The 21536-nt window shown below is 40.4% G+C and overlaps 1 protein-coding gene across 4 annotated transcripts in view; it reads right to left on the bottom strand.

The window, feature by feature from the left end:
• Positions 1-12828: 12828 nt before the first annotated feature.
• The window catches only part of MACROD2 (mono-ADP ribosylhydrolase 2), an 842730-nt gene continuing 834022 nt past the window's right edge, over positions 12829-21536 (bottom strand). For 3 of the 4 annotated variants that reach the window (XM_041474169.1, XM_041474167.1, XM_041474165.1), the window contains 2 exons: positions 17831-17899; positions 12829-16000 (listed from right to left, as the gene is read on the bottom strand). In XM_041474169.1, the coding sequence (XP_041330103.1) occupies positions 17838-17899 (62 nt within the window). In that variant the 3' untranslated portion in view covers positions 12829-16000; positions 17831-17837. The remainder of the gene's footprint in view (positions 16001-17830; positions 17900-21536) is intronic. The other variant, XM_041474166.1, reaches the window with a different exon arrangement.

Here is a 21536-nt window from a genome sequence, read left to right as displayed (position 1 = left end):
TTAATCTACCCAGAGAGTCAGTTGTTCATGTACTGAATATGTGAGAGCTTGAAGGGGCAGGGAGATCTTCAGGATGAGAGGAAGATTTATCACTTAAAGGTGAGCATTGCCCTGAAGATGGTGTAAGGACAGGAGACATTAGCCCAATAAAATAAAAGGAGAAAGTTGAAATACATGTGAAAACATGTTTTAGAATGATTGGGAAGATCAAGAAAAGAGAACAAAGTGAAAAATGCAGTTGTGGAGGAGATGATGAGGCATAAATGGCTGTCAGAGAATAGGAAACTCCAGTGGGTGGATCAGGTGCTCATGACAGAAAAAGTAAAAACAGCCAAAACAAGTGATGAGGGGGAGCTTAGATCTTCCAAGAGCACCAGGCTATTCACTGGAGGATTGAGATGCTCTGAACAAAGGATACAGTCAGAAAGGTGTTGAAAAGAGCCAGAAAGGAGGTAGAGATGAAGTCAAAGGCCAAAGAAAAATGACACACAGTATGGTGCTGGTGGAGACCAAAGAGGGATGTGTTTCACGTGGAGGGAATTGCCAGCAAACCAAGGAGTGGCAAATTTCAACATGTCAATGTACAGCTTAGATGGGGGAAAGGGCAACTTCACAAGCCTTGGATTTACTCTCTTCTGGTCCTCTGTTTTCCCAAGCAGCCATGACAGGTTATCCAGGAGACTTGATGTTACTGCATTCTTTATGGCCATTGCAATGAAAAACTGCTGGAGTTTTCAAGAAGCTGTCCTGTCATCATCCTGCAATGAGACATTTTTAAAAGTGTTGATTTTTCTGTCTGATAATTTTATCTAGGCTTAATTAAAAGCAACCTCAGAGAGCAAGAGACTCAGAGAGAAGACGAGAGGGAGGAAAAATAAAATTATTTGGCTTCACATTCCAGGGACCCAAGCATAATTTGGCAACTGACTGAAGCTCATGAGAGATTTTTAAATTTTTTTTCTTTCTAAATTATATGTACTGAGTTTATAATTATAGAGATCCAGATCCTTGGCATTGTCATTTCCAGCAAGTCTCATTACTTATCTTGCAGTAAGTACATGGCTGTTAATACTAATTCCATAATGACAGTGGAGCAGTGAAGTAAAATTTAGTAGTTCCTCAGTTAATCATTAAAATTAGCCTATCTCTGTGGATACTGGATCTTCTAATATTTCCATGCAATGCCATTGTGGGTAATAAATGAGACAGCAAAAGGGGCTTTTTAATGTGTTATCACCCCATGGAGGCCAATAAGGCTACCTCAGTCCTGGCTCAGAAATGCTGGAGTGGGCTGTGCAAGCCAATTCCTTTCTCAATAGTTCTCTGGGAAAAATCTATTTTGACATATCCACGAGGTATTGAAAGGTCAAAGAGGGAGAAGCAAATACAAGATAGCCAGAGAACATAGCATGTGTCTCAGTTTAGAGACAAAAACTTTTAGGAGAAAAATGCTCTGGAATGAGTGTTTTTTCCAAAGAGAAGGGGTTCAGTAATCTCCCTTTTCTGCCAATGAGAGAAATGAATACCAGTGGGTGGAAGTGAAAAAACCCCAACTGTTTATTAACAAACAAGATGCCTGCACAGCACAGGAAAAAGATTGAATAAATGCTAGATATTGAACTTTCAGAACCTTACCCCCTGCTGCCCCCACCCACAGCACAACAAAAAACTAAAAATGCCCAGGGAAGAAAAACACACTGGCTGCTGCGTGGTGGGGAAGGCCGAACGGCGGCCTTCCCTTTGTCTCAGGGAAGGGAAAAAGGAGTTCATGCAGCAGCTCAGGCAAAACAGATGGGAACCTGTTGGATTTCTGACGTTGGTCTCCTCCTCACCAGTTGAAGCTGGTGGATTTTGGTGTCCTTTCTCTTGTTGGCTCAGCTTTTCCCAAGGTCTCGGCTGGCACGGGCCATTCCCCCTGCACGTCCCACCTCAGCGACCGCCCGACTTCGGACCAAAACCAAGCCAAACAGTTGAAAAGAAAACAAAACAGGAGCCACCGAAAGGATTGCCAGAAGCTTCCAAGCCAGGGGAAGGAAAAAGGGAAACTTCTTGGTTAAGTTAGGAAGAAACAAATCTAGCAAAGCAACAATCTGTCGTCCGGTCAGCGCTGCACCCAGCGCGCTCCGCAGAGTCTTTGAACAAAGCCCACACCAGGTAAAGCTACAGCAGCCATAACGCAGATGATACTCTATAATACTCCATAATACTCTATAATACTCTATAATAATCTATAATACTCTATTAGGGAATAGAGTATTGCAGAGGAATATTGTGATGGCTGAACAGAGGCCTGTAGGGCCTCACAGACTGGACTGGGACTTGATCAGCCATGCCCGCGAGAAAACGTGCCGGTTCTTCCTGAGAATGGAATCCTGTAATGGTGGAAAACAGCTTGTTCCCATGGGAAAAAATCCTAAGACTGTTCTATCTCTAGGTCATAGTGACAGAATATCATCATAAAATCACCCCAAGACCCCAAGACACCCCAATCCCAAGTGTGGAAGGGAGCAGGAAAAGAAAGGCCTCACAATGGTGAGGTTGAGCTGCTCTGTGGTGAGCTCCACCAGGCATAGATTCTTGCAAATTCTTTCTGGCTTCAGTCAGATTTTTTTTTTTTTTTTAGTATTATTATTCAATATTTTTTATTTTCTTATTCATGAATTGGGTGGTTTTACCTACAAGATTAAATGCTTTGGCATGACCTAGTGATAAAAGCTACCTCAGAAACAGGGCAGGGACATTTGGAATGGTTCAGTAAAGTGAAATGGTTTTATCAGCTTAATGAGGGAATTCTTGCTCATGAAGGCTTTCACCAGAAAAAAACCTGAAAAGAAGTATTTTATCATTGAAGGAACTGGATGGGCAACAATAAAAATGAAAATTTTGTTCTTTTTTACGAGTAGATGACTGGTGGGGGATTACAGATTAAAAAAAATAATCACCATCATCTCTTCTCAAATGTTGATTCTTAAAAGCTGCAGACAGATTTTCTTAAATAATGGGCTCAAAAATCTTTGCTGCTTTCTAGAAGAAAGCTACTGTGCTAAAAGGCTGCTCATTTAATAAGTACTCTGCCTTTTAGTTTGGTTGCTTCTTCATGAGCTCCTGACTTTAATACCATTGCTTTGATAAGGAATACTGAATTAAGGGACAGAGAAAAGACTGAGGGATCTTAATGTGGGAAGAGATGGGATGGAGTTGAGCTTAAATCATACAATAAACTGGAACCCAGGTAATGTGTTACCTGTAGAGTTACCTGTAGGGCTGTAGAGCTGAGCAGAGGAAGGCAGTGTCAAGAAAGACCCAGGCAAATTGGCAGCTGTCAAATACAAGAGGATGCTGAGAAATGAAGAATAGAGTGGTTGCATATCCCGCGACTCCAAAAATCCAGGGATCTCCTACAGCATGTCCCCGGACATCTGATATTGGGATTGCTCTGCCTTCAGTGTCAACAGTGCCAAGATTTCTCATCTGGACTTTGGGTGCCTGAAGCTGGTCATCTCTTGGCTAAATTGCAAATCCTCAGACACCTTGACTCCATAACAAAATCTGGAAGAAAACGCCTGTCATTTTGCAAATGCTACATTTCTGGTAGTGTTGACTGGAGGGAGCTTTAGCATGTTGACTCAGGGAGTTTCCACCTCTAGTGGAAGGTGTGGCAGGGGGCTTGGAAAAGGACAATCTTTAAGATTCCTTCCAACCCAAACCATTCTATGACTCTCTGGATGGTTTCAAATGGTAGATTATTTCTTGCTGGGGTTTTCTTTGCTATTACCTACCCACATATTCAGAGCGAGGAGTTAATACCTTCCCCACCAAATGAGGGCAGCTGGCCTAAAAAGGGTAAACACAGAGAGTGTTTCACTTGTTTTCTTTCCTGTCTGATGATTGCTGTGCTGGGACAGCTTGAAAGGAAGCACTTTTTCTCCAGCAGCATGGGTACCAAATGTCTCCTGAGAGGTGATAGCTGCTGTTTCTGTCTTTCAGAGCACAGACTCAGATGTTATGAGGACTGTGACCTCTTTGACCCCCATGCTGGGTAAAAGGTGTTTTCTCATCACATGCAGTGTGACCTCCCCTAGCCTATGCCCAAGGCACGCTGTGACCTACCTTCCCATTTAAACTTAAGCTAGAAGGAAAGGCACATGAGTGCCAGTGCTTAATGCCCAGTAGATACATTTTAAACAATGGAGCATTGGGGAGGAAGGGGAAAATCAGCTAGATGGGAAGCCCTGGGCTTATTTACCCTGCTTTTTATAAGTGTGTGTTTTAAGCTGTCCAGGAAATAAGGCCCAATTGATTGAAATATAAATTCACTTGATTAAGGGCTGATTTAAAAAATTTTTAAAAAGCAGATTAAAAATTAAGCAAATTCCTTTTTGAGAGCTGATCCACTGCTTACAGATCCCCTTCCAGTATTTAAAAATGCATTTAAGTACCAGTCAAGCATCCACAGAGACCAGCAGTCCTACTTTTTGGTTTTGTCACCCCATTTCTGGCTGATACAGAATAGAATAGAATGCATTGCACATTCCCCAAAATAACAATAGACTGAACATCTCCCAAAATAAGGAGAGTGAGAAGGATGGGAAGAAAGATGTGGTGTTAAAGGACTAGGATGATGGGTTTGAAATAGTTTCGGTCTCTGGGTGTTTGAACAGGGTGTGAAATTATTGATAGCAATCAGGAAACATTGGCTATGTTTGATGCTTCACTTATGGTTCAACATCTAAAATGGAAAGACTGGTTTCACAGCACGTTGTAATCAATATGGCATATTTGATGAATATTGTAGCTAATTAGCCGTGACTTGGTTGTTTAGTGTTTCAAATGAGGAAAATGATCATGTCAATGTTCTAATTTCATAAGAAGAGAATTATTGCCTTATTTTCTGGTATTTGTTTTGGTTTATGCATATGCATCTTTATTTCTGCATTTGTGTATGCTCTTTGCTTTAGTGAATATGTGTTTTTGAAAGCTCATGAGGCATAATTTAAAAAATTTTATTGTGTAAATTAATTTCACACATAAACACTGGCACAGTACACTGGAGTGCAGGCCTTGTAAGCTCAGTAAATGCCTGCACATTCTCCGGCTTTCTCCAGGTTTAAAATGTTTCCTTTCCCTTCCAGAAACACCAAAGCACACAAATGTGTTTTATTACCCTGAGGCAAGGAGATAAATCATGCAGCAGAGTAAAAGCACTTCCAGCACAGGGCAGGAAGGATGCAGCATGGGAGTCTGTGGAGCACACAGCTCCTGGCTGCAGCGCTGTGAAGTGCTGGCACACCCATGGCGTTGCTGCTGTACTCTCTGAGGTGTGTTTCCAGTTTTCATTGCAAACAGCTCAAGGTCTCCCTAGATCCCCATTAAATACACACAAATGAGTGTTCTCTGCAGCATGGCCATATTTATTGCTAAAATTTGTTTGTGCCACTAGCCTTCCCTTATTTTCTTCCTCATGGCATGTTTCTCTGCTGGTGTTGTGCGGCCAGTTTTTCTTCTTCCTGGACCACATGCCTCAGGAAAAGGTCCAATCTTGATAGATATTGGACTAAAAACTTCTTAGAAATCAGCTGCAGAACATATTTTTTCTCTCTGCAGATCTAATGTCATTCCAAGGGAAGAAGCAGACTCCAAATGCACCATGGTTTCTCCTGTATAATGTCAATTTAATATTGATGTGACTCCCTGGGGGCTGTTTCCTGAATGCAGGGACATGTGATGATACAGACCCTCCAGCAGAGCTGCTCTGACCCCTCTACATCTTTCTCATGCTCTGTGCCAAAAAAGTGTATTGTGGTAGGAGGATTCCTCATCACTTCATGGAGCTAGAGAATTGGCTAAGGCGATCTATGCAAATAAAAGAAAATAGAACAGAGCAAAATAAAATAAAATAAATAAAATAGTGGATGCAGAGGGTGAGCCTGGGTAAGGGGTGAGTGTTGAACTGAAGACAAGCAGGTTCACAGGTCAGGAATGAGCATGACTACCACTTTTTTTTTTTTTTTTTTTCTTTACATGGCTACAACTGCAAAGAGAGGTAGGAAGTGAGGGACCGATGCATGTTGAGGAGCAAATTGTTTGATAAATTACTAGGCAAATTAAAATAATTATTCTACCCTTCCTATCTCTTGCTTTTCAGTAATGAAGTTTGATGCTAATGAAATCAGCCATCCAATTTTTCCCCAACCTGTCCTGGAGGAGAAGAAGTGGCAAGGCACAATGAAGGGACCAGGGTAAAAGCTAACTCCATGCATGGCTTCATCATGTGATGCCAAATTCTCCTCTTCATGGGTGGAGTGGGATTTTTTTCACTTCTTTTTCAAATAAACATATTTTTCATGTGCCACTCATCTCACCTTTGTGCAACTCAGACAAAGAACAAAAGGAGCTCTCTGTATGTTGATAATTTTGGTTAAATAAATTTAGGCTTTGGGAAAACTGGATAAAATGCAGTCATGTGTCCAGCGTAATGAGGTTGAGGGATGTCTTGCAAAGTCATGTAGTTCTTGCTGATGATTCTGTGGTGCCATAGAGGATTGCAGGGAGAGAACTAGCCCAAGACATATTTGCTGTGTGACACATCCCTTCTTAATCCCTTTCAGGTCCCTCTGTGTTCCTGGAAAAAATGAAAAGCTTAACTGAAAATCATGAGATTAAATAAATAAATTAAAAAGGTGTAAAAAGCCAGGTAATAAATAAATCACTAATTCTTGCCTTTCTCCCAAGTGTTAGCATGAGTATGCAGGGACATGAAACTTGCTTGTACCATTCCTTGCACAGCCTTATCCTTCAAGGTCAAGTATTCTCTCTAGAATATATGAAATACTCAGACACACAAACAAACCAGGAGTGTACTGGAGAGGCTGTGAGCTTTCCTGAGTGATACAAACTTTGCTCTAATAGCAGCAGTAAGAGGGACTCCACTATTTTGATTCCCAGGTATAAGGAGTTTCTTGCTGATCTGGGGCAGTTACTTCAGGTTCACTTCCTAAAGGATCAAAGTTCTCCATGTGTTTTTCTGTCCTCTGAATTGAAGCCCTCCCCCCTTGGTAGCAATTCAAAGGATGATTTTTATGGATGCCTGTCTTGGCTGCTGCAGCCCCAGTCCTGGAGGGGAAGCTGAGGATGTTTAACTGCAGGTGGAAGCTGGTGTTAATCGAGGGGATGCTTCTGGGCTGGAGGCAATGTGTTTATTGTGAGACTAGGAAACGGTGTAGGAGAAGGAGGCAGGAGCAGGAGGGACAGTCAGGAATGCTGTGAGAATGATTCCTGTCCCTGGGAGGAAAATGCCTTCCTGTCACCCTGCCAGCCGTGGTTCCCCTGCTCATTACAGGGTGGGTTAAGTAAGCAGCAGATGGACTCTCAGAGATCAGATTGCAGAGAGCTTTTTTCAACATGCCTTTCTTTTAAAATGTCCCTTTATGCTCAGCCACTCAAAGAAAGCCATAATTATTTTAGTATCTCTTTTCCCTCTCCTACTCAGGAAATGCACTTGGCTTTGCAAGTCTCAGGAGCTGAGAGGAGACAGAGATGGGAGAGCTGACCACAACAGACCCAGGACATATTCTGTATGTCATCATGCTCAACATATAAAATGGGCTGAAAAAGGGGAGAGTTTGGAGTTATATTGGTCTTCTTAAGTATTATTACATGTAATGAATCCTTTCTTTCTGGCGATTGCTGACCACCTGCCTGCTCATGGGAAGTGGTGAATGAGTTCCTTATTTTCCTTTGCTTATGTGCATGATTTTTGCTTCCCTTATTACAGTGTTCTTATCTCAATCCACAATTTTCTGACTTTTACCCTTCCTATTTTCTCCCCATCCTGCTGGTAGGGGAGTGAGCGATTGACTGCAGTGGCCTGGTGACTGGCATTAAACATCTTGCAGAAGTGCCTGCCCACTGCCTAGGGCTGTTTACCCAAGAGACCTGCAGGGTGTGACCTTCACCTGTAGGGAATGCATTAAAGCCAGGACCTGAGTGCTTCCTCCTGGTGTGTGCTCTGCTGCTTGTCTCGATTGTAGGCAGCAGCAGTGACCAGAAGAGAATGCATGGCACCCTAGGGAAAAAGGAGACTAAGTACCAATTTCACTTTTCTTTTTAACTATTTATATATTTTTTTTCATTTATTCTGGCCTTTTTTTTTTTTTTTTTTTTTTTTTTTTTTTTTTTTTTTTTTTTTATTTTTTTTTTTTTTTTTTTTTTTTTTTTTGGCCTTTTTTTTTTTTTTTTTTTTTGAGCCAAGGACATTTGGTAGATCTCCTTGATAGACAACAACTCTATTTTGTACCCAGCACAATCTGTGCTAAATCCAAAGGTTTACTGTAATATCCAGCCACTCTCTTTGTTTCTATCATTTGTATTTGTTTGTCCTTCTTTTCTCATGCTTGCAGCCCATAAGATGCCTTACCCAAAGGAGAAACAAGATATCTTTAAGTCATGCTGCCTTACCAACAATGATGAATGTGGCCCAAAGTGCAGATGTCCAACAAATGGGAAGGTGCTAAATGCAACAACAACCAAAAAATGCATCCTCTGGACAGGCAGCTGGCCTGTGGCACTGACTGGTCTGCAGAGGCAGTGAAGAAAATTATTTAACAAGATTCAGGATAAATGCCTTCAAATTTTGGTTATTTATGTGGAGGTAAGGTGTATAACAGGATACAGTCATAACTACAGGCTTGTTTGGCTTCTTCTCTGTAAGAAGTGTGGGAGAGAAGAAACATCTCCTGGCTTTCTGAGATCCTGCCTTTATCTCCACAGCTGGATCAAAGTCTTTGTCTGCCACTGTCTACCATTGCCTCCCATTCCCAAGCACGTGGGTGCTTGGGATTTGGCAGTATATCCACAAATATCCCCATCTCCCTCCCCCTCCAATTCTCCAGCATCCTGCTGGAATGTTGGCCTGAACTTTGGACAATGGCTGTTCTTTCAGAGCCCTCAGCTGTGAGATAGGATTAGTGGCTGGCTAGCTCAAGCTCCAGTGAGCTGCTGTGGTGCTCACTGGGCTAAAGAATTTTAGTTTGCCCCACATCCAACGGCATGTTAATATAGTCAAGCAGAAAAAAACAAACTAAAACATGATCCAGGGCCCCCTTTGTGTCAGGGAAAGAAACAAGTGTGAAGGTCTGTCAGAATGTTTTCTCTGTGTCACAAGTTTTGTCAGCCTTCCACTGAAGGCTACAGGGGACTACAGCCTTTATTTTTTTTCTGAAATTAAATTCTACTTTTTTCTCTTTTACAGTTTGTGCTAGGCTTGACTGGAAACAGCAACAAAATAACACTTAGAAGTGCTTTCTGTTAACATGGTTTTTAAAACTTCTGTTTCTGTTTTTAGCTCCTGATAGAAATCAACTTCACCACAGAGTCCTCTTCTCTGACTCCTGCTCTCATGTCATAATATTGTTCTGATATAATGTTTCTCAATAAAATCAAGTGTACATTATTACATATTCTGTGTCATACATGGGGATTGCATATATAGCTATCCTGGGAGTTGTCTTTGGGAAGTGATAGATCCTACATAAGACATTTTATATAGAATTTTGTTCAATTTTATTAAGCGGATATACTGCCAAAAAAAATTTACAATGACATATGTGCAATAGATGCATACAAAATATAAAATGCAGTCTATAGTAAAATTATGTAAATACTGTATCACATATAATATAATATAAACATATGTGTTGTATTTACAGTAAATACTATGTGTAGTGTAAGATTCATTATAGCTCATTATGATAAGAAGATAAGATTTATTATTTTTCATTATGTAATGTACCTTGCTAATGGCATTTACTACACAAACAACATAGTATGATATAATTCCTATATGGTATGACACAAATATAACATATTTGGATTACTACACATATAGTATAGATTACTATATGTACATATAGTAATCTATACATACATATAGATTACTATAACATAAAGGATTACTATACAATGGAATAGCATAGGGATTATAAACTACATAATGTAGAGTGTTCTGTTGTGTGCAGTTTTATCTCAAGTTAAAACTTATTTATCTTATATAAAATACCACTGTTGTGCTAGTGTATATGTTGCTACATATACATTGAATATTAAATATTATATTGCTTATATGTTATCTATTATATGTGGTCTAAACCACAGTATTTGTAGTAGGCTGCTGGTAGATATTGTCTTCATGTTAGATGATATCTGGATGGTTTAGTTTATGTAATGCAAAATACTTTGTATGCAAATATTGACATTATGTTACAGCTTTTACCTGTGTTTAGGGATTATATAAATCCAAGTTTGATCTAATGAATGTTCTATAGAACACACATTTTATCTAACTGAATTAGGTGTAGTACACATACAGTATATAATAACATACACTCTATGGTCCGAAATACATTAACTACCCATCATTTGCTATATATAGTTTACAGTAAATACAGAATATATACTGCATAATATTTGCTTTGACTGGGGGAAAGAGGTAATCAATCAACCTGGCCTCTCATTTCCTTTCTGCAGAAAAAAATAAACACACCCTGCTCTGGTGTGGGGGTGCTGTGAAGGGCACATCAGGCAGAGAAGGGATTTCTAATTTCATCATGCCCATTTGTGTACTTCTGGATTTGTGGGTCTCTGCTGCTTGTTTCAACTGTCTTGTGATTTGATCTCTCCTCTGTTTCTGCTTTTATTTCAAAACAATATCCTGACTTGCTGTTGCGATATAGTTAAAAAATATATTAAAAAGTCTTATAATTTAGGCTTAAATTTTCCATCCAGAAGGACACTTCTACCAAGCAGATACTTGGAAACTGTTGTGAAATAAGTAGGACTTGCACAAACAGTGCAAAGGCCAAGGAGGCTCCCTGGCCTGTGCAACAGCTGGTGTCAGCACTGCCAGCCACACTTGCACTGAAAATTATTTATAAAAGCTCGTTCCGTTTTTTCCTGGGGAAAACCAGGAAGATCTTGGTGACTGTTTTTAATAGGTGAGGTGTGTCTAGTTGCAAATGACAACCACGTTTTCCAACATCAACCAAGTGCATGGACTTGCTCTTCTACCAAGGAGTGGAGGATGCTCAACAGGGTTAAACCGGAGGGAAATTTCGCCTGTGCAATGCAAAGCCCCCCAAACCATCAGCTCTGAGCTGCCACCAGATGGAGCAACCTCCCCAAGTACCTCCTCCATCGTCTGTATTTTCATCAGCAATCTTTTTGGTTGTCTTTTTTTTCTTTCTTTCTTTTTTTTTTTTTTTTCCTGAAGGAATTCATTACGATAAATATTTTATCAGTGAATTCTGAAACAATTAATAGTGATTTGACATTTACTTTAAGGAGTTCCTAATAATTTTAGTGGAGTGAGAAATTAGGGTATTTAAATGTCTCTGGACACTTTTACTTCAGTTAAAAAAAAAAAAAAGGCCAACCCCAAGACTAATTAAAATCCTAAAGCACAGTTTTTACATTACAAATAAACCAAGGTCATAATGGCCCCTTCGGAAGCTGCTGTGTGAGGGGGCTAGGGAGAGGAATCAGAGCCAATTTAAAGCATGCACACAACCCTCTGAGGAGATTCACATGGAAATCCTAAAAGGTAACCCAATTTCTCTTGGAGACTCTCTCTGAGAAGCTGATTAGGGAAATTGGTAATAGAGCCTCTGTTTCTCACACAGATTGACATCCAATGTAATCAGCTCCACAGAAGACTTTCCCAGGCCCAAATCCACCCTTCAACACCTTCCCTTTCAGACCTTGTTTAGAAATCTGTCAAGAAGACTCTCCTAATCCACATCATTTGGGAAAACATCCATCTCTGTGAGGATCTGTGCCACTTAAAACACGTGCCCTTCTTCATACTCCAATGGCATGGACTTTTTCCACTTGGGGTTGTGCTAGTCAAGAAGGGTGGGGTGGACAGCACTTTCTCCTAGCTAAGAAGGCAATTTATTTGCTCTCTCTTAAAACATTCACACTGTTGCAGTGGAAATAGGCTGCAGTGTGGGTAAAGTAGGTGCTTCCACTGCTGTACAGTTCTGGACATAAAGTGGAAGCAGCTGAAGCCAGTGAGAAGCACAGCTACTTCTGGTATTTCTCTCTCTCAGGTTAGCTCAGACCATGCATGCATTTGGGGCCTGCACACAGCAAAAAGGCAGACATTCCCCATGGACATGCACCTCCTGTACCTTGTCCTCTTCCATTTGGCAGTCCAAGGGTTGCACACAAGGGAAGGCGAAACTTCAGAGAAGGAAGCCATTTGTTGGAGAGTGTTGAACCCACACAGCCCAGCCCCCACACTTCAGTTATTGATGTTTAAAACCTTGGCTGAGAGGAATAAGGCCAGGTTGGTACACACAGTTTCACCTATGTAGGTGTCATGAAAGAAAAAAACCCCACTTTTGCAATCTCTGAAATATCCTCTACCTATCAGTTTTTTAAATAAGTGATGGTAGAAAGGACAGTTAATATCTAGCATACATAATTCTCTATTACACCAGTGGATTTCATATATATATATGGAGTATTCTTTGACAGAAAACACATGCTGGGATTTAGTGCAACGGGACAGGTTTTGTAACATCTCTTGTGCAGCACTGGGACCAGTCAAGATGCCTTTTCCCCTCTGATCTGTAAGATCCTCTAAAAATCCCCCCTGCCAGGAGATATCTGGTTGTTACAAGAATCTGCCAAACGACAAATTTTAATGAGGATCCAGCTGCATGCGTTGCTGACGGCACATCCAAACCAAAACGTCCTTTGTTGACAACCAAAATTACCTCTGCACAACTGGCATGGTGAGGAGGGCATAAACACACGAGTGGCATTGCCTTGTCTTCAGGACAAGCTTTATTAACTATTTGCTTTAACAAGGTAGTTATGAAGGCATTGGTTCTTTAGGTTACAAGGAAAGTAACGAGACTCAGGTTCAGCATGTAAATGACAAAGTAACAAGAAAGGCAAATGTTAACCCATATAACTATTAGACCATCTATTAGAGGACATTTTGCAAGCAACATTCTACATTTCTTTGCATTGAAGTAAAAACATATTTTTTGGTCAAGAAAATTACCTTTTTCAGTTTTTACATTTTTTAAAACTTATATCACAAATGTCAGGGTAAGGCAAATCCCGGATGAACAATATGATAAAAATCCCTATTCCCCAAGAAAATAGATCCACATACTCTGTTAGATTTCGTCATTTTAAAAGCAAAGCTGGCATGCACTGCATATAAACTCTTTTTTTTTTAATATAATTTAATTCAAGTCCTAAAGCAGAACAGTGTTAATTCAAAGAGAGGCTTTCTCAGTGCTTTATAGAAAGAGTGACAATTAGCTGCAGTGACCCATTATTACAGACTATGTCTCAGTATCACCTTTGGATGTCATCATGGGAGCAGTCACCAGCCTGAGGAATATTGTGCCTAATGGCAGGGATGAGCACTTTCAGACACAGGAGGAACAACAATCAAGCACAGCCTCTTATGTTGAATGCAAACATCAGCACCCAAAGGCTTCACACCACCTGCTGTAAATACGTTTTGAGTTTAAATCAAAATCCTTGACATAAATAGCAGCGTGGTGATTCTTTATCTAACATTAGTTCTTCTACAAAACCAGCTCTTTACCTTTCTGCATCTCCAGACAAACATCAGAGACTGACTGCATTGACTATTATTAACACAGCTGAGAACTCATGCTGCCAAAGTATATTCACTTTATGAGTAGTGAAAAATGCCAACAATTCAAATCAAAACCTACCCAAAGGAGGACAGATATAAACAAGGCTGCAAATAGTACAGCAAGGACTTAATCTACTCATAGGGTTCCTTGCTTTACACTTTCTGGACTTCATGCTTTGCTGACACATCATTAGGAAAATGGTTGTTTCGGACTCACTATTGTCTACCAAGGTTAAATAAAAAGCAAAATGAAATTACTGTCAGGGGCTAGAGAGCATCTAATATGATGCATCTTTGCAGCTAATTTTTTTTTCTTTAACTGCCAGTCAGTCTTCACAAGACATTTAAGGAATCTTTATCTCCTTCTGAATGACCACACTTCAGCATCCAGCCTCCTCTGGAGCTGTCCCTTTGGCTCCCTTGCTAAAGCCAAAGTTGGTGAGAAAAGATTTTGACATCTGATTCATGGCTGATGTTAATGTTGGCCATGGGGAAGCACAATCAGAAGAGGTACAGAACTACATTCAGGGGACTGGATAGTCTGTTGAAGTTATCACAGTTGTATAAATCACCTCCTGATGTATTCATCCACTCCTGACCTACCTATTATGGCAGCCTGTTTCAATCATAATAACACAGTGTGAGAGATACACAGAAACGTAAGGGACCATGCAGAAGAGTCCACATCCCAAAAACATGTTCTGTCAAGCATGACCCCAAGGTTGGGAAAGGAGAGCATCAGAGGCACCTCAAAGGGAACAAGGAGTCCCTTCAAGAGTATTTGGAGAGTGCAAGAGCCAGAGGAATGGTAGTTACCAAATACAGGTAATCTTAGCAAAATTCTCAAACCAATTAATAGACTAACATTAGCTCATTTACTCCTACAATTGATCCAATTTGGAATTGTCTAGGTGATGAAGAAGCTCCTTGAGAGCCCCTCTGGCACTAGTCACAGCTGGGTGAATATACCACTGGAGGCAGCACACAGAAATACCCTTCTGATCCCACCTCAACAAACATGCTGGAGTCCCACAGAGAAGGGGAGGAGGGGAGGTGGGGGGAGCTGTACTTTCTAGGAGCTGTACTCTCTGTGTGTAATCTGATGCTTTTCCTGTTTTCCTTTCTAATCCTTGTTTTTCCTTGACACCCTTTTGAATTAACAACAACCATTGACTGTCATAGCCCATGTTAGGTGTGCTCAGGTCACCCTTGACTTGCTGCTACTCCAGCACAGGATTTATCATTGAAACTGCTCTAGCTGGGATGAACCCAGATCACAGGAGGATAGAGATATGTCTTACCTTTTTTTTCCACTTTTTTTCTTGGCCAGATATTAAATACCTATCTGTGATTCAGGAATATTTTGGGTGAAAAAAAAGAGCACAGAACCAATTATTTTTCTTAGAATTATCAAATTAGATTCAATTACTTTCTAAAATGACCAAATTATTCTTAGCAGCACTTTAAAATACAGTTTGTAGCACATCCCTGTAGGGACAAAGGTTGCATGCTCTTCCAATCCAGTGTATTTTCCATCAGTTACAGTACAGTTGGGAAATGTACATGAAAACCTTTTGTTCCTTTTCTACAAATTTCAGTGCAGCATTTACTAGCAGAACAATTGACATATGGAGAGACATTCTTATCCAAATGACTGTTAATTGCTTTAAAAAAAAAATCCATGCATATGCAGTGGAAAATGTAATGAGGGTTCACAAAAGCTACTGTGTGAAGCCATTAAAGTTGGGAGCTGTATTTAAAGATGCCTCTAATGCAGAGTCTTTCCAGCATCAAGGAAATGTCTGTTGCCTACCTGTACCCAAAGGTCATACTTACAGCACTGGTTTTGAGATGTGCAGAACTAACTGGAAAAAGCAGGATTTAGGGTGCTGGCTGTTTGAGGCCACATGTGTTATTCACATGTAAGGACATGGCACAGCATAAGCTGATCATGGGAAAGAAGATAAAGATGCTAGAAGAGGGGTGGGCCTGGAAACAGGCTACTGATGGTATGATGCAGGAGGAAAAAAGACCCAATATAAGAGATGGACTCACATTTCAGAAGAAACTGTTGTAAATGCAGGGTTAATTGCAAAACATTTTTAGACCTGGGAAGTTACGATCCTTTGCAACAGACTTACAGAATGAAATGCAATGAAGAACAAAGAGAAATTAAAAGCAAAGACTCATTCCCCCAAAAGCTCCCCCCCTCCCAACCCGCTGATCATCTCTGTGTGCTCTTTTCGGCCAAGAATGATGCTGGAGGATGTCAGCGCTGCCCGTAGGGTTTCCTTGGGTCTCTCCTCTCCTGCATCCTTCCTTCGCCACAGCAGTAGAGAGAAAAGTGGAAAGAAAAACAGGAAAATTTTCAAATGTCTGCACAGAACCCATGTCTCTTGTTTCCCCCAAGTCTCATGTTTCCAGCAACAGATGCCTACGGTTTCATTTTTTGTCCAATGTGTGTGTGTGACACAGCTTATGTACAACAGCTACTATTGGGCGAGCAAATTACCTGTGCTTATCAGGGTGTCTTGGTTTTCCAGAGAACCACCAAGCAACAGCTTGATACCAGAGACCGCCAGCTCTGGTACGTGCTTTGGTGACAAACAACACATTAAAGTACTAAAAATAGGAAGCAGATGGACCTCCTTCGCTCCAGAATGACCCTTGTGAGATTCTCTGAGGTTTAACAGGCTGATCAATCCTCCCTGGGGATTGCTCCTAGTAATTAAAACAGCAGCCACACAGTTTGGATGATTTTGACAGCAAGTTGCAATGAATTCAATGCCTGCTTCTAATCCTGTGCATGCCATTGAACTGCTGAGCAAGACACGGTGTGCCCGGAATCTGGCCCCGCAGTGGAACTGAAGAGATTTATTAATTAATTGCTAATTCATGAACAAAAGTTACTCCAACCCTAAACATTCACAGATAATAATTTCTATGGTAAAATGCAGCATGAGAAACAGACTTCTTAAGGGCCACAAGAAAACTGTAATATTCAAATACCTTTTTTTAAACAGAGGAAAGGTATTAACATATTGATGTATTTTTAAGTTAAGGATTTCATTATTTCCTCTTTTTTGTTTGAGCAAGAAGCTAAGGGAGGGGGAGGAAGAGTTATGGATGCTGTAATTTAATTAATATTTTGAGGGTACATCCTTTTTTTACTTCAGTACTTTTTTAAATGGGACACCATCAGGGCTACTTCTCACTCCAGCAGTATGGTAGCACATCACCTGTATGCTGATAAGGACCAAGAGTCACGTTCCATAATAAGACTTTGTGTTTTAAATCTCTGTGTTACAGCTGCTGCCATTGAACACCTTGCTCTTGTGCTACATGAAACCCCATGACAAGGGTAAATACAGCATGTTGCTGTTGATGATTTTGGTACTTCTCAAAAACCCTACACCAAAGGAAGCAGTGTGAACTGAAAATCACTTCTGAGGGAGAAAGGGCTCCTGCTTCTTTTTGTTAGGGATGAGTCTTGGACTTCTGTCTTCCCACTACATTATTCATTTTAGTCTAGAAGAAATGCTATTTATGCCAATGAAAAACACTTCCTCAGCAGCCACCACTGCTCCAGCCACAGCACTATCATTTAGTGTGGGAAGCCAAAAAAAGCTCCAAAAGGCAGCAGAGATCCAGAAGGCAGCTCTCTGACTTTACCTTGTTTTTCAGTGGTATTGCTGAAGAGACATTAGGTACTGGAGAGCCAAGGGCAACAAACCCCTTAAAATGTGAACTTTTTGTTCCCAGAACACAGCTCATACAGAACTGAGCTTTGTTCCAACCAGTATAAATTGCCTGTCATTTTTCCAAAGCAATGCCAAAAATTGTTTGCTCACTTATTCTTCTGTTCCTTATCTCAGTGCTGCTTTGCCTTCGGATGATCTAAGACCATGCACTACCTACACCCATTACAGCTGCACACTGCTGCTATAATATTTGCTTGACAAATAAAGTTTTTCCTTTTTATTATGCAATACAGGCCATATTAGCAATTACTTCTCCCTTGTATTCTGTCTTCCTATATTTTTTTTATGTTTGGTAAATTTTAACTTTAATTCAGGTGGTTTCAAAGCAAGTTTTCATACAGAAACTGTATGGAAAATAGGGGAGAAAAAATAGTTGCGAAGGTCTTACCTGTTACTTAAGCTTTCTGCTCTGTTTCCATTGGATCATTTATACTTTCAACTTGACTATTCATTTCAGCTGAAAAAAGAAATGAGATGGTCATTAAACTCTATTAATGATACTCGTTAAGTTTATCATGTGGAGTAATAACTGCTTTTAAACCAAAAGGGACATTTATTGCATTAAGAAATCTCTTAAGTCGTCAAATAGGCCTCTTAGGGGACCCATCCTAACCTGGAGTTCCCTGGACACTATGACAAACAGTCCTGCAAGGAGGAAGGCTTTAGCATCATTTAGAAAGGCAAGCCTCTGGCTTTAGATTTGCTCTTTGGTCCACATCCATCCAGTCTGACTTTGGAGTCCAGCTCAAGGTCGAAAGGACCTTCATGTCTGTCTGTAGGCCACAGAGATACAGGTATTGCCAAAGAGTGATCTGGAGTTTTGCTGGACTAAGTGGCCTTGACCCTCTGATTCAAACCTTTACCCTCTGATTCAAACACTGGCTTCTGACAAAGTCCCTGGTAGGACTCAGGTTGAGCCACAGGATGAACACAGATCCATTTCTGCAGAAAAACAGAATCATTTAGGTTGGAAAAGATCCTTAAGATCACTGAGTCCAACCAAAAACCTAACACTACCAAGTCCCACTAAACCATGTCCCTAAATCACAGGAGTCAAAAATGTGACACTTTTGATGCCTTCTCAGTTACAGAGATGCTGCTTCCAGAAGTTCTTGAACTGCAAATTGCTGGAACCTAGGGGAGGATTCAGAGGCCATGTCACTATATTCCTACAATAATAGTTTGTTAGTGTAAGATCCATTTAAAAGCCAACCTTATTTTCATTTAAAATGACATTAAAAAAAAAAAACTAAAAAAAGATTAAAAGAAATTAAATAGAAGGCTGAAACTAATTTCACTGTGACATTTGTCAAAACTATTATTTAAACTATGGCAGGTGTGAATGGTCATAGTTAAGCTAAACATAAATACCTGCAGTTTTGACTAATATCTAGTATTTGTTCTGCACTGAATTTTAAGCCATTTATAGTAAAACTGTTTTTTGTTTCTTTACTCTGGCTTTGTGTTGTGTTATCACCTGTAGATTATGAGGCATTTGACACGGGTGACAGGGAAAAACCTCAAACATGAGTAGAAGATTTGGAAATTAAGATGGGAGAGAGGAAGGAAAAAAACCCAAAATCAATAATACTGCTACTTCCAGCCAGGCAGTATGATGTCTTTTCTGAATCAATATCATGTCAATGTACCTGTTACAGTTTTGATGAATTATTTGTAAATTATTAATAACCCATATGCAGAGAAGATATTGTAATGGCTTCCTGGATGTATGTGATGAATAATATGAAAAGTATCCTCTCCTGATTACAGAGCTCTGATGCACATCACATTTAGCAAGCTTGTGTTCTTTAACAATATTTGCATAGAAAAGACAGGATGCTTAATAAAAAAATCACAGGAGGAGGGTTGCTGCACATTGACAACAGCATCCTCTCCCAGCCTCATCATGCTGGACAGCTTCACTGGCAGTATTTGTTGAAAATACTGTCAGCCTTCACTCACATTCTACAGAAACCTCCTGCAAATTAAATCTGGACTTGAAACCTGTGGTGAGGCTCTGTCAGCATCCCAGATGAACCTTTTCCTCTGTATTTGTGACGGAGCTCAGCTCTTTGCATGAGCTCTGCTAGGGACAGGGAGGTCTGACTGAAGGATGGGCTTCTGCAGACCACTGAGTGAACCCCAACATATGCCACTATGAGGACAGCCACACAGTTCTCTCTGTTTAGCTGGAAAACCGCACAGCAGTGAAGCACATAGCACAAGAACACACGGAAGAACTGCCACCAGGTATGGTGGAGGATGTGACTCACAGTCCTCGGTTCCTCCCAGCACGAGGGGGTGTCAGAAAGGCATCATTAGCCCTGAGTGTTCTACATCCAATCACATCACAAGCCAAAACAGAGGTTCTCTCTGATAAGCAAGGTTTTTAGAGGGTTTAAACTGCTAACTCACTTTAGCAGTCTGGTTGCACCTCCCCATAATATGCTACATCAGCCAACAACTCCGAGAAGCAACTGCAGTGCAAAGAGATGCACATCTCCTAAATTCGGTTTTACCTGCACCTCCTTCTGCACCTTCACAGATGGTTTTATTGCCAGAAATGGACATCTCTGTGCAATGGATGTGAACATTCTCTGTCTGATTTCTCTTAAATTTTTACCCGTTGGGGGCCAAAATTATCAACTCTCAAATGATGACCAGGCAGGGATTTGTCCCCCAAAAGCAAGAAAGTTCCTTGCAAGAGGAGAAGAAATAACCCAGCAAATAATTCCCATCCATAACAGGATGAAGGAGAAGACAGGCAAATGGGAGATTGGAGAGCCAAGTTAAAGTCATCTAAGAGAGACTTAGTGCATTTCTTTAGCCTAGGATATTATGCCATAGACCTGGACAGCAGATGACACCAAAATATTAGAGTTTTGGTTTAAATCAGGATGCAGCTTTCCACAGGTTTGAAACAAAAAAAGATGATGGAGCAACCCCATCGTGAAAAGTTTGATCTGACTAATATAAGCTGGAAACTAAAAATTCCCTTAATAATCTCTAGAGCTTTGGTGGAAGAAGAAAGAAGGGAGAGAAGGGAGGGAGGGAGGGAGGGAGGGAGGGAGCTGCTGTCATAAAAAAAACTAATCAGCAAATCTGTCCTGGGTACAAAAAATTTAATATACAAGGGTCTTTGCTCTGATGGCTGAAGGAAATGGGCAGGACAAATATGTGTCTGTATACGCAGCCCTAATCCAGGTACAGATGCACCTTCTGACAGTTTTCCTGATGAAGAATCAATCCCAGGTCTCAAATAGTAATTTTTCAAATATATCACTCTCATGGACCTGCCCACTGGATGAACCAATATTGAGATCCACCCAAGCTGTCTAAACTCTCTGCATCTCTAATGCACTTTCCACTGTGCCGTTGAACATGAAATTAAACCACAAGAACTGGGCTGCCAAGGGGGTGCAGTGATACATGCTTGTGCTTTCAGCTGTGAAGCAATGAGATCTCCTGGGGCGGAAAGAAGGGGACCAGAGAAAAAAATAGGCAATTTACATAAAAATTACTGTTAAAGGGAATGAGTTTGATCCTTCCTCTCTCTTTTTTTTATTTTTTAAACATGCAGTATATGTCCACAAGGAAAACCACCCTGTAATATAATCCTAATAGCAATTTAAGCTGTCTAGAAACAAAAACTTCCCTGACAAGTGAAGTACTTTTTGGCAGCCTATGCAAACACCCTTTTCCTGTTCTTTCATATAACTTAGAAAGTTCAAAGAAAAGAAAGGTATAAGATGAGTCATATGTAGAAGATGTTACAAGATAAGCAAGATTTGAAACAGAGAAACCTATCAAGATTCTCATTTCAGAGACTGCTAGCTGGTCCTGCTGTCCTGTCCTATGCGCACATACTGAACCAGTTATGCAATCACTTTCCTTTCCAGCCAGAAATCCCTTAACATATTCCTTCAGTAAATTTGGATTTGTTTTCACTAAGTAGTCCAAAGTATCCCATGGATTCACAATTCAAATGTTTTAATGTGCTATGACTTTTGGGTTTGTTCAAAGAATGAGTCAAGAAGGCTGCTTTGGCTTTGTTCTGCACTTCTACTTGTAATAGTATAAACTCTAGCATTTTT

The sequence above is a fragment of the Pyrgilauda ruficollis genome, unplaced genomic scaffold (genome assembly GCF_017590135.1).
Source record: "Pyrgilauda ruficollis isolate IOZ18807 unplaced genomic scaffold, ASM1759013v1 scaffold31, whole genome shotgun sequence".
In the NCBI taxonomy this organism is placed as follows: domain Eukaryota; kingdom Metazoa; phylum Chordata; class Aves; order Passeriformes; family Passeridae; genus Pyrgilauda; species Pyrgilauda ruficollis.
The sequence above is the reverse complement of the archived record's forward strand: the minus strand, read 5'-3'. Positions and strand labels throughout refer to the sequence as shown.